General features: G+C 45.2%; 2 protein-coding genes across 4 annotated transcripts in view; one reads left to right on the top strand and one right to left on the bottom strand.

Moving 5' to 3' along the window:
• Window positions 1-2,287: 2,287 nt before the first annotated feature.
• Window positions 2,288-5,701, bottom strand: mkks (MKKS centrosomal shuttling protein). Its single transcript, XM_030378605.1, has 4 exons — window positions 4,717-5,701; window positions 4,223-4,404; window positions 3,737-3,847; window positions 2,288-3,321 (listed from the first exon to the last, which is right to left on the bottom strand). The coding sequence occupies exons 1-4, from the start codon at window positions 5,699-5,701 to the stop codon at window positions 2,887-2,889; spliced, it is 1,713 nt and encodes a 570-aa protein (XP_030234465.1). The 3' UTR covers window positions 2,288-2,886.
• A 383-nt stretch (window positions 5,702-6,084) lies between these two features.
• slx4ip (SLX4 interacting protein) overlaps window positions 6,085-12,185 on the top strand; it is a 34,756-nt gene continuing 28,655 nt past the window's right edge. The window contains exons 1-3 of one of the 3 annotated variants that reach the window (XM_030378608.1): window positions 6,085-6,133; window positions 6,271-6,390; window positions 6,956-7,029. In XM_030378608.1, the coding sequence (XP_030234468.1) occupies window positions 7,003-7,029 (27 nt within the window). In that variant the 5' untranslated portion in view covers window positions 6,085-6,133; window positions 6,271-6,390; window positions 6,956-7,002. Of the gene's footprint in view, window positions 6,190-6,270; window positions 6,395-6,955; window positions 7,030-12,185 lie in introns of all 3 variants that reach the window. The other 2 variants (XM_030378606.1, XM_030378609.1) reach the window with 2 other exon arrangements.

The raw sequence follows: 12,185 nt of genomic DNA, 5'->3' as shown, positions 1-12,185 counted from the left end.
TGTTAAAACTGCACAAACTAGAAACTGACCTTCAAATGTTCAAATTTCTCTTCACCTTTTTCAATCAAAAGACTTGGGTTACTCCTCATCCTCCTTCCCCTTCTCTGTTGAAGCTTGACGGGTTGGACTCTGAATAACCCGATTCGATCTGACCGCCGACCCATTAAAAATAACTTGTTTTAAAACGGTACCGTTGATTTTCCTGTTGCTGTTACCAAGCAGTTGTCATTTACTGTAATGGTGGTCGTCTCTCTCCTTGCCAACCATGCTCCTTAGCGCTGAGCAATGGGTGAGACCTTCCAGGGTTGAGGTCAGAGAGGACATTTCCCAAACAGCCAGGCCACCCAAATGCTGTCGCACTGCAGTTTTCTCCCCAACTGGCAATTCAAAAGCCCACTGGTTGCCAGTGAGTGATTCATTATGAGCCCTGGGTCTGACTCCTGCCGGGCAATGTGTTGGCGGGGTCCATATAACCACTTTTATATGAGTTTCTGGTTCCTTACTTCTGAAAGAGGGACATAGAAGCTGGGGGCTCCAACAACCTCTGAATATTCAGCCAACCCCTGGGCTGCTGTCAGCCGACAAGCTGAAATGTTTTTTATTAACATGTCGTGTTAGTGTGTAGCAGTACAAAAAAATACATCCTGTCTAATGATGAGCATGCAGCTCAAGATAGCTTCCTTACAGAGACTGGTGACCGAAAGGCAAAAAAAAAGTACTTTTTAGTACTATTCTTGTGTTGGTTTCCTCACGTTTAAGAGGTGGCGTCCTAATTCTTGTCTGACTTGCCGCACTCTCTCCTTCTATTTTGGGAAGGAGTTAGCGATGCTGTCTTTTCCTTACTGATCCCCTGCTGAGATAGGCAGATCCCTCAGAACACGGGGTGCCCCAGTCCAAACCAACCTGGAGTCAGAGTTGCATTAGCCATGCTAACCTGATAAGCTGTGTAAGCTAGACGGGGATTCTGGCAGAACTGGTTACAGTCGGTCTATCGTGGCAGGCCTGGTTCCCCCAGGAGCTACCTGCCCGATCCAGGCTTCACCACTCAAGTTTCTGAAATGGTACAGATGCAGCAGCGCGGGAATGTACCTGCAGTTTGTGTCAGCCGGGATGCACCACTTCCCAAGGTAATGGAGCGCAACTGGAGTGTCAAGTTTGATCAGGGTTTTGTACTGTAGGCCCTAGCAGAACCTTGATCGGTCTGATATAGATAGGCCTATTTTGTAAATTGGGGGAATGTATTTTGAAGTTGCAAAAGCATCAAGGAGAAGGGTTTGTGCTCTTGAAGGAAGGATATTGATTTTCCAAAAGTAAAGTCAAAGTAAAAACAAGGTATGTTTTATTGGACAGGCTTAGTAGGCTACTGTGACAGCTACAGATACCAGAGTGAGGGCTTCAATACGGGTTAGGGGTTCCTACTACCCCATGCTAAGAATGCATGCACATGGTATTTAGACTGTTTAACTTGGATGCTATTAGGATTACGATGCTGTGGATGAAAGCGTTCCACCAAATGGCATGTATTCATAGCTTATCTCTGTATGATTGAGATAGTGAGCAGCTGCCCGGAATGAAGAGGCGACACCACTTGGATGTCTAGAGGCTGCCAATATTTCCACTGCACTTCATCAATAACGCTTTTGCCGTTGTTATTGTTGCATTTGTCTGGCAGATATTTGTTAACACTAATGGACGCATTTACTCTGAGGCCAGACAGCTTTGCCTAACCAATAAGCGCAAAATATTGTTGCTATTATGAAACTTGGGTAATAGTAACGTATTAATAATATTAATAGTATCACGAATCTTGCCTTGCCTACTGCAGGGGGAAAGGAGAAACAGGAAGGATCCTCCAGAAATTTCTAAGTGGAACAAGGTGCCTCCTGTCCAATTCTTATGAGATACCCGATCCTTATTTGTATTTCAAGGGTCCATAGATCAAAGAAGGGGAACTTTTCACTAAGTATCAGGTCTGTTTCTGCTGTCTGCCCAGGGAGATAACTCGGGACTGAAATACCTCCTCATTGAACTTGAACATTTTGTGACAGTTAATAACTATATTAGTGTTTGGTAATGTCTATCAGATGACCGTAAAGAAACATGGCTTTGAAGTAGAGACAAACAGATGTGATGATGGGCACATACACAAACACGCCACATACACAAACACACACACGCGCACACACTCAGGAAGTGCTCAAGCAGACACATGGTTGACCTTCTGCTGCACACTAATAAGCAATATTGCGTAGTTACATAACTTTATGGAGGTAACACGCAACACATATGGGAATGATTTCATTACTTTATTTAAGGCTTCATATTTGTAAACTTATATTTATAAACTAGCTTCTATAAAAGAGCTGCGTTCTGACCCCAAGTATCACTGTGGTGAGGAAAGGCTCATCAATAATGATTGATTTTTCATGTGATGCATCATGTGTTAAACAACAAGCATACGACAAAGGATATTTATAGACCAAATAATCTTTGCACTAGACGTTTATATAAGTGCATCTGGTATAAATCGAATAAAACTGAGGGCATTTTCACTTACAGTTGTGGCATTTTAAGCGGCTGTGGCCGCTTAAAATGCGGCAAGAAATGTTTCAGAATGATATCTTCCATGTTGTAAGGAATCACTTTTCCCCACACACAAATGTTCTATGGATGCCCAAGAGCTGATGACTGCTGTGGCTTAAAAACGTATCAGTAACTAATAAATCACGATTGAACGGTCTTGCACACGCTATTCAGAGCCAATACTCACACCTAGTGTTGTGATTAAAAACTGCAACTAAAATAAATAAAAAAAATAAATAACTATTTACTTTGGAATAACACACAATAATACACAACACTAAAATAGAATCTGTCATCTACGGCCTAGTTTTTATCTTGAACTATATATCGAATATCCTGCAAAAGATTAGCAGTTTCCACCGCAACCTGCAGTGCGTTCATCTTGGCGGCGAAACAGTCCAGTACGGCTGGCTGCGCCGCGGCAGCACGACCTCCAGGCGGCACGGCGGGAGAGAACTCTGCATACTTGGTGCTCAGGAAGGTCCAGCTCTCCACGGACGAGCCCCTCACCAGGCCACAGCCGCAGCGACGCAGGGGCTTCCCCTCCAGGTCCGGGGTCTCGTCTACGGGGACGGCCCAGTGGTGGCCGTGGGTCAGGTCCACCATGGGGGTCCCGCCGTCGTGCTCCAGAGCCCGGGCGACGCCCTCCAGGGAGCGGGCGAAGGCCTCGGTGCCGAGGAGGTACTCTGTGGGTGAGCAGCAGAGCGACGACGTAGCCTCGGCCGCCCTTCTGATACCCTGTGAGGGGGGAAATAGAGAGGTGATTAGTGTGGAGGTCGGCTCAGAAGTCTGTGTATGGTGTCGGTACAAAGGAAGAAGGAATGTATCAAAAAGTATGATTGGATGATGTGTTGTCGGGGGACGATATTGTTTTTATTTATTTTTATATTGTCTTTTTATTATTGAGGGAGATAGAAAGGAAGCTTTGGGGGAGAGAGGGGGAAGACATAAATCGAAGGACCACGGTCAGGATTCAAACCCGGGTTGCTGCAGAAAGGACTAAGCCTTTAATGGTACATGCTCTACCAAGCGACCATATTGTTTGATTTTCATTTTTAGTCTTATCGCAGCTAATATCAAGACTCATGAAAGGTGGTGTGAGATGTGCTGTGTCAGAAGGGGTCTGGGATGTGGGGGGGAGAGGGATCAGGACCTCGTAGCGAACGTAGGCAGCCAGGTGGGTCTCGGTGCACCCCCCTCCCAGCAGGGCAGAGGGCTCTCTCAGGGTGAGCCTCAACACATGCTGGGCCTTCTGAACCACCACCTATAAAACAACCGCACGAATCATCGCGTTGTCATCATCAGATCTTATTGTATGGTTACAGTGACCTCTGCAGAAATAGAAGCAAGCTTTAGAAATATGTAATAGGTATAAACTCCCACTTTATGAATGAATAAATGGTTCTGCTGCCAGAGTCCCAAGACCAGATCACATAGCTTATCTCTGTTTGTTGCGATGAATATGTATATGATGAACATATATAGCTTAATACTTGTAGTACACTACTATTACCATACGGTAGTGCTGTGGTCCAATGTCAGGTGGGAATGTTAAACGTCTCTTCATGGAGATAAAAAAAAAGACAAAAAAAAGACAACTAACGTTCTAATAGGTTTGACAATCTTGCCCAACGTTTACCTTCAGTTCGCTCAACAGGGTCTGGTTCCTGTGGCAGAGGACCATAGTGCAGATCACTGCTTCACCGGGGGCTTCCAAATGGAGCATCTTCTTGGAGCCAAAGTTTTTAACATTCAGGCCTCTTGCGAGCCCGTACGCCTCTGGTGGTATCGTGGACAATAAACTAGCCAAAGGTTGTGAACCTGATAAGAGAGTGACAATTGAGATAAAATATAAATGGAAGACTTTGGATAAAATATACTGATCATACAATACATTACATATCAATGCCAATAATACATTATCAATCAGGTCGTCAATGTTCGATGCACTTTAAAAAGTAGGATTAATAGCCCACCTATTCAAAGTAGCATTTTTATCAGAATGAGAATCTTCTTCTCATTTTTCTATCAAGCAGTAAGTAGCTGTTGTTTTGACTGCTATACAGATTATTTATATCAAACGATTCATATAAGATTACAAACATGCATATATATTATAGATATGGGGCCCACCTGTTAGTTCAGCAAGGGGTTCAACGAGGGCAGCACCAAGCCTTTCCAACACCACGACGTCATGCTGATTGAGGTACTGCTGCAGCACCGGGTGGATGACCTTCTGACACACAAACAGCTCCACTCGGTCCTCCACCGCACACCGCCCCAAGACCAGCAGCTGGTCCAAGATCTGGGACTCTACGTCTGCCCCATGGTACACCTCCACCGTCCCCTCGTCCGTTTCAAACAAGTCCCCAGAGAGAGACACACTGAACAACACCATTTTCGTTGGCTGGGATTGGAAGTTATTCTTGTTGGAAAGTTTGAAATGATCTGGTATCTCCAACATCAACCCAGGGAACACAGCAGATTGTGCAACAGGAGGGCCTTCGACAGCCACTGTCACTGTGCTACCTAGCCTGACATTGCCAGGAGATTCACATGGGACTGTTAGCAAAAAGGCTTGCACAGCGAGCATGCTTATGTGCAGTGCTTCTTGTTCTCTTAGCATGCACGCTGGCTTGCTGGAGATGACACTCCGAGCTAATGTGATCAAGTTCTTGCTGCTGCTGAAGTCCAACTGCACTTTGCAGCCACATTCATCTTGGTGGAGGTATGCAGTGCATATGTCCAGCAGATATTGGTTTATACTGATGGACACGTTTCTTCTGAGGCCAGACAGCTTTGCCTGGTCGATGAGTGCAAAACAAAGGATTGCTGCAAACAAACCACAGTCACTGAAACGACCCACATGGTTGAGGACAGAAGCTGCAATGAACTTGAGGAGAGGGTGTGACGGGGACACAGATTGGAGGAGAACCTCGGAAGTGGATGTAGTTACAGAGTGACCCCCTATGTTGTTATGGACTTGCTTAAGTTTTCCATTCGGTCCGAAACACGACGTTAAAAGCTGTTTGAAGACGTTCAGCTTTTGACAAATATCAGGGTTTTCAAGAGGCAGATCAGTGCACAACGCTGGCGATTTCTTTGAGAGACGAGACATGACTTGGTCCTAAATAGCAGTCGACAATAGGATTCTACAACCCCAACAACTGACTTGTTTTCGGTTAGGTCCAATTATCCACCAGCATAATATATGTATCTTCTCTACAAATATTCGGGGATATATGTCATAACCTTATTGTCCATGTTACCAGTGGCTTCCGAGTCAGGGATAACGCGTCTGTAGTCTGTAGTAGGAATAGTGGGGGCTACAATATTGCCTGATGAGAAAAACATCATAACAGAGACACATTTAGATCGGCAAGAATCTATTTATTTTTTTAATCAGTAAATTAATTATAAAACATAGGAATATGGCTATTGTGTTGTATTTCCCGAAACAATTCGTCAATATAAACATACTTTCGAGCTCGGCGAGCGGTTTCTGTAACGACAACATTCGGGTCCTTTTGGGGTCCATTCGCGCGAAGCGGTTAGTTGCTGAAAATGTCCTAACTTTTCCCCTGTTTTAAACCTTGTTGAATAAAGGTGCCGTTAACTACTCTACTAGTGTACTAAAAATGCCTTCATCTTTTCATGTTTGCTGATAACATAAAACTTTACTTACAGTGTATAGATGCAAACTGTCCCTGACTGGATGCGGTGATCTGACGTCACCAATAATAAAGTCATCCCGCCGCGTTTCAAACGAAGGGTGGCAGCGGAGTGAATGTACAATTGTAATATAAAGTAAGTAAGTGGATACTTTATTCACCCCCTTGGGGAAATGCAGGTATCCAGTAGCAACAGACATTACAGTACAGTTGACAAACTATAAAATGGACAAACAGTGAAAATCAACAATATCAGTCAATATAAGTCAATAGAAAACTAGCAATATTGCACATAATTAAAGAGAGCCAGAGGTAGATGTATCTATAATCTCTATCTATCTATAATCCAATTGTACATTGTCCAGTATGTGTGGGGGTTGGTTTGGGGGGAGAGATGGATGGATAGAAAGAGAGTCAGTATAGGCCTACCTTCGCCTGAGGTGTTGTATAGTCTGATGGTTATGAAAATGTGGTACACTATGTCAGTGCCATATATTTAAAAGTCAAAGACGATATGGATAAATATTTCAATGTTGATTCTCTTTGTTCAGCCATAATGGCGCAGTTGCAAATTTAACACAATAATGTAACATTGGAGTAACTCATAGCTCATTTTAGTAATGTTATGGGTGATATTTCATATTCGAATGTGGCAACTTCACTGTTAATTGTTATACCGTTATGCTTTATATTTATTTCAGATAGCCCTGGCCCCTATTGACTGAAGATAACTGAGTGGTCGACCAGAATGGCTCCTCAAAAACTTGTCATCAAGGTAAGTGGGACGTCTCAGATCAGGATACCTTAAAATACATCTGCCCTCTTTACTGTCCAAATGTTACATCTGGCCATTTAATATTTTATTATTATGGCATGTTTGTGATGACAGACTGTTGAAGACACTTTTTATTAGTCTTGTTTCCATTAGAAGCCGATGATTTGTTTTTTATTCAGAATAGTCAGATAGTTGTATATATTAATTTAACAAGCCCTTCACAGCTCTATGGCGCTGATGCACATTATACAAGTTATTTATCCACAAGGGGGTGCTGTAGACCCGTACCAGTCATCAGATACTCGGACGATGCGTTTCAAGTCACAACGGGAAGTTTCAAGGCTGCCTTGCCCCTGAATGTAGTAACGATATTGGGCGAAGAGAAAACCCTTATTATTGAACCACCAGAACTGTCCATGCTCCGTCTGCAATAATTCACATCAGATGTTCCCGCTAAGTGCAGGTAAAGCTGACGGCCCCCTACCCTTGTTGATGTTTCATTTATTGAACCGTGTGGATGAGTGCAGTGGACCTTCTCACTGATCTCCCACATCCTCCGTAATTCCTCCTGTGCCTAGTTTGACCAGATATTGCATTTATTCAGTCCATTTGTTTCATATGCATGCCTGCATGCCCCCCCCCCCCACCCTCACCCCCACAACTCCTTCAGTTTGGATGTGGGAGACTAAAGCCCTTGTTTCACTTAAGGTTGCTTCCCAGCGGGCTTATAAAAACAGTGTTATGTGGCTCTGCCTGAGAAAATGTCGAGAGTCTACGCACTGTGCTACACCAGCTGACCACAAACAAGCATAAGGGAAGGGAACTGTCCAAACAATAGCATTTAAGGCGCAACCCAGGGCTTCCCTTTCACTAAGCAAACCGCCACCAACATGTGGTTTAATGAATGGCAAAAAAAACAAGCCAATGGGAAACAACAGTTTGCCCGCCTCTTTTTTGCACACACACACACACACCCATCCACACACACACACACACACACACACACACACACACACACACACACACACACACACACACACACACACACACACACACACACACACACACACACACACTAGCCAACATACAGATACAAACACACACACAAACCAACTCACTCTCACTCACCAACGCACCAGCCAAAGTTCAGACACACAAGTAAACTTTAATCATACTCTACTCCAGCCGATACTCACACAAAAACACACCAGCCAATACACACACACACACACACACACACACACACACACACACACACACACACACACACACACACACACACACACACACACACACACACACACACACACACACCAACTTTAATCATACTCTGTAGTCTGCGGCTATCTAATGTAAAAGTTATCTCCACAATGTCCAAGGGGGCTGTGTTTGAGGTGGTCCGGCCGTTACTGGGCTTTACGATCTTGGCTTCTTGCATGTTTTTCAAAAGCGGCTCCCTCAGTTGAGGCCGCCGAGCCGCAGGGGGTGCTGGAAACCTCCTTTACACACATAGCCGTGTGCCTCTATGACCTGCCACTCAGACCTCCGCTAAGAGCCCCCGGGCGTGGAGAACAGATCCTCTGCTCCGGGGCTCACGCCGGTCTGGCCGGGGGCCTCACTGGTCTGCTGCGGACCACCATCTGCCTTTCAGTGGTGTCCAGGTACCACAGGGACCCTCTTTTCCTGATGTAGCGGGTGGACCAGGGGGGGGTTCAGATTGGGTTTGAAGGGGGGGAGGGGGGAGTGCTTGAGGGATCCCAGCACTGTACTCCGTCAGAGGTTGGGATGTGCTGTGAAGTATTACTGTGGCTGAGCTCATAGCGGACCTCACATTAAGCCCTGCGCCGTGAGCAGAAACTATTCTTTCTTTTTTTTATTTGAGCTGTGATTAGGGTAGATTAGGTGGCTGACCCAGGTTCCTCTTTGATCCCCTAATCTGCTGCTCTTCTCTGGGAATGAGGACCATGGCCTTCCTTCATGTGCCTATCTCTTCTCCAGTAAATCAAGGATGGCTCTGACCTTGCTTTGCATGTTGAATGTTAGCCGGAAGATATTCCTGTCTGTTCTTGCTCTTGGAATTTCTCTCCTTGGCTGTGCTCCTTTCTTATCATCAAATGTAAAAACACTCAGGTGTCCTTTTAGGGAAAAATTTGCTTCAGTGTGCAATGCTTTTGGGGAACAAAGCAAAACGATTCGTTCAATTATGTCTCCCTGCAACAATGATAGGACAGGCACTGGTAATTATCTAAAGAGGAACGACAGGTGAGCCCGAGAACAAAGACCGCAGGAGTGGACTTTAAAACGACGTGAATGTGGCTTTTAAACACGGTCGTCACATTGCACAGATGTAAATACTCCCCCCAGGGCAGGGAAAGAAAAAGAGGGAGAGAGAGAAAGGGAAAGAAAGAGAGATGCAAGTTTTATTGAGTGAGGCTGCATCTGCTGCCCCTTCTATCCCAATGTAAACATCTGTGGCTGGTTAGTGTTAGCCCCTGGGCTAAGTGCAGACCAAGGGGCTCTGGTTCTTGTACAGTGTGATAGCAAAGGCAAAGGGCAGCGAAGGGGGGGACGCTCCGCCTTGCTCACAGCGCTTTGGGCCCCGTGCCCAACTCTGAGCAACGCCGTTGGGAGGATTTGCTGCATGGTCTGGGAGGGCGATAAGGAAAAAGGTAAAGAGTGTTTCTTGGGGGGGGGGGGGAACTGAGGGTTGATGTAGGCCAGAGCCTTCACCAACAGAAAAAGCGAAAGCGGCGTTCAGTGTGGATTGATTGGCTGTTTGTTTATTTACTGGTCGCCGGCCAAAAATAGACTAGTTTATGGTGCTTGGGTTTGAACCGTGGGGCAGTTAGCGGGGTCGTCGCTGTAATCTTCCTGATATGTTTTCTCTCCCCTCCTCGCTGTCCATGGCACGCCACGCGGTGGATTATGGGCAGCAGGGAACTATTAGTAGGGGAAGTTGGGCTTAGCCCGCAGGAAGACTCGTTTCTATTCATTTACTGTGTGACGGTTCACAAAGGATGGCACAATAAAGGAGAGGGGTATTAAATATCACTTTTTGGTGCGCTCACTCATTCCCCCCCTGCTCCCAGTTTATCATAAAAAAACAGTGGATGGCAGAGAACAAAACACCGCTGGCCCACTTTAGCGCTCCTCTCTGTGAAGGGAGACTTCCTGTGGAACTTTCTCAGCGCAGCGTTAAAGGGCTCGTCAACGTATTATCCTGCGATCCCTGTCTGTCTGTACCATGCCTTGAGCCGGCTGTTGTATGCAACAACAACGATACAAGGGCTCTACTCCCAATTCCCATGCTGCTCCTCTCACACACCGATGTTTAACATGATGTTAAAAAACAGTGTGATCCATAGCACTGCACTGGGTGTTGAGTTCATTATCAGTCTTATAATAACAACACGTGATAATCTGACTTTAAATCTAGACGGAGCCTGGATTGTCAGCTTGAAAAATGATATTGTGTACTGTGTACAAAGATGGTGCATCAATTATTTATCCTTATCTGCAGACATCAACGTGCTGCACTGAATCAATGGTTTTGGTCGTGTCAATTGAAAAATGAGGTAATTGAAGCTTAAGATACGCTGCTGTCTGTAGGGCATAACAATGAAAGCAGAGGAGGAAGTGAGGGGACGAATTTCATGTTAACCGATACGGTACAAAGCAACATCCAACAGACTCGGCCCTGTCTAAATGATTACCTATCACACGGAAATGGGAGATGAAAGTTCAATCTTCTTCCTCAATACTTTTGTATTGTTGTTCAAAGTTGTCAAAGTAAAAACATAAACTTTAGAACAAAAAATGCACCCTGTTTATGTATTTAGGTTAGAGTGATAGGTTGTGGAATGTTAATTTTGTGCCTTTGATAGTAGACAGAAGATTAGGCTGACTTGCTTTTTAGTTGTGTGCACCAGGAACCTTTTTAGTTTTTTTTTCTTTTCAGAGCTCCTCATCTCTGGGATACACGGTTCATTTGGTTTCCATGAATACGTCCACAAAGGTTTCTTTTTTTTTTTTTGCTGCTTGTGAAGTTTTGCATCAAATGGAGACGGCAGCTTGGTTTGGAAGGCTCATCACATGGGGGTCAGGGGTCATAGCCAGGGTTCACCTCACAGGACCCTCTTTGTGTTCTAAGATGGTCAATATAATCACCCGATAGGATTGTAGTTGGAGCCTTTGTGCGCGTTTAGATTCCACCAAAACCACTTTCTTAAACCTCAGGTTAGAGAGATTAAATGTTGCAGTCTTATGACAAAAATAAAGCAACCCAAGAATGCAGGGCCTTCACTGAATCCTGAAATGTGCTAGGTGAACTAATACATTCTTGTTAGTGTGATTTTTGTAGGTTGTGTTCTTGGAAATAATAAAGCCCACTATTCAGAAAACCCCTGAAAATCACATGTTGTTTGTTCGTGTGAGTGGTAGAGAAATGTTATCGTTGATGGCGAGTTCCCAGGCTAATCTTGTCTGAGGCCTGTAATGTGATAAAGGAGGACCAGGCGAGCGTGTCTGGCTCTGTGTGCAAAAAAAGAAGACAAACTTAATAAACTCACTATTTTGGTGGTCTCTTTCTCCTCTCTCTCTCTCTCTCTCTCTCTCTCTCTCTCTCTCTCTCTCTCTCTCTCTCTCTCTCTCTCTCTCTCTCTCTCTCTCTCTCTCTCTCTCTCTCTCTCTCTCTCTCTCTCTCTCTCTCTCTCTCTCTCTGTCCCTCTCCCTCTCTCTGTCTCTCTCCCCCCCCCTTGCTATATGCTACTCGAGCGACCACCAGATGCCTTCCCCTTACCTCGGGATATTGATCACATTAGTTGTAATTGTAAGCCGCGAACCCTGGTGCATTGACCCCTTGGCAAATCCTGCTCTGACCATCAACGGATCGATGGCTCGGATTCAGTGTTCATTCGTCAATAACCCTCCCAGCCTTGAGTGACACTATCTCATCGCACATCGGAAAACAATAAAGCTCTGTAATAGCTGGCCAACCGCAACTGTGTGTTGACATTTTAGGCCCCAAAAGAATGTCATGCTAGGATCCGGACACCGTTGTCGTCCCTGCATTCAGCCCGGGACTTAGCATGCCGTCGGGGGGGCTTCACGGCCTTATTGACAGGGGCCCGTTCCCCACGACTAGGGTTTCCCACGGA

The sequence above is a fragment of the Gadus morhua genome, chromosome 15, assembly GCF_902167405.1.
Source record: "Gadus morhua chromosome 15, gadMor3.0, whole genome shotgun sequence".
Taxonomy (NCBI): domain Eukaryota; kingdom Metazoa; phylum Chordata; class Actinopteri; order Gadiformes; family Gadidae; genus Gadus; species Gadus morhua.
The sequence above is the reverse complement of the archived record's forward strand: the minus strand, read 5'-3'. Positions and strand labels throughout refer to the sequence as shown.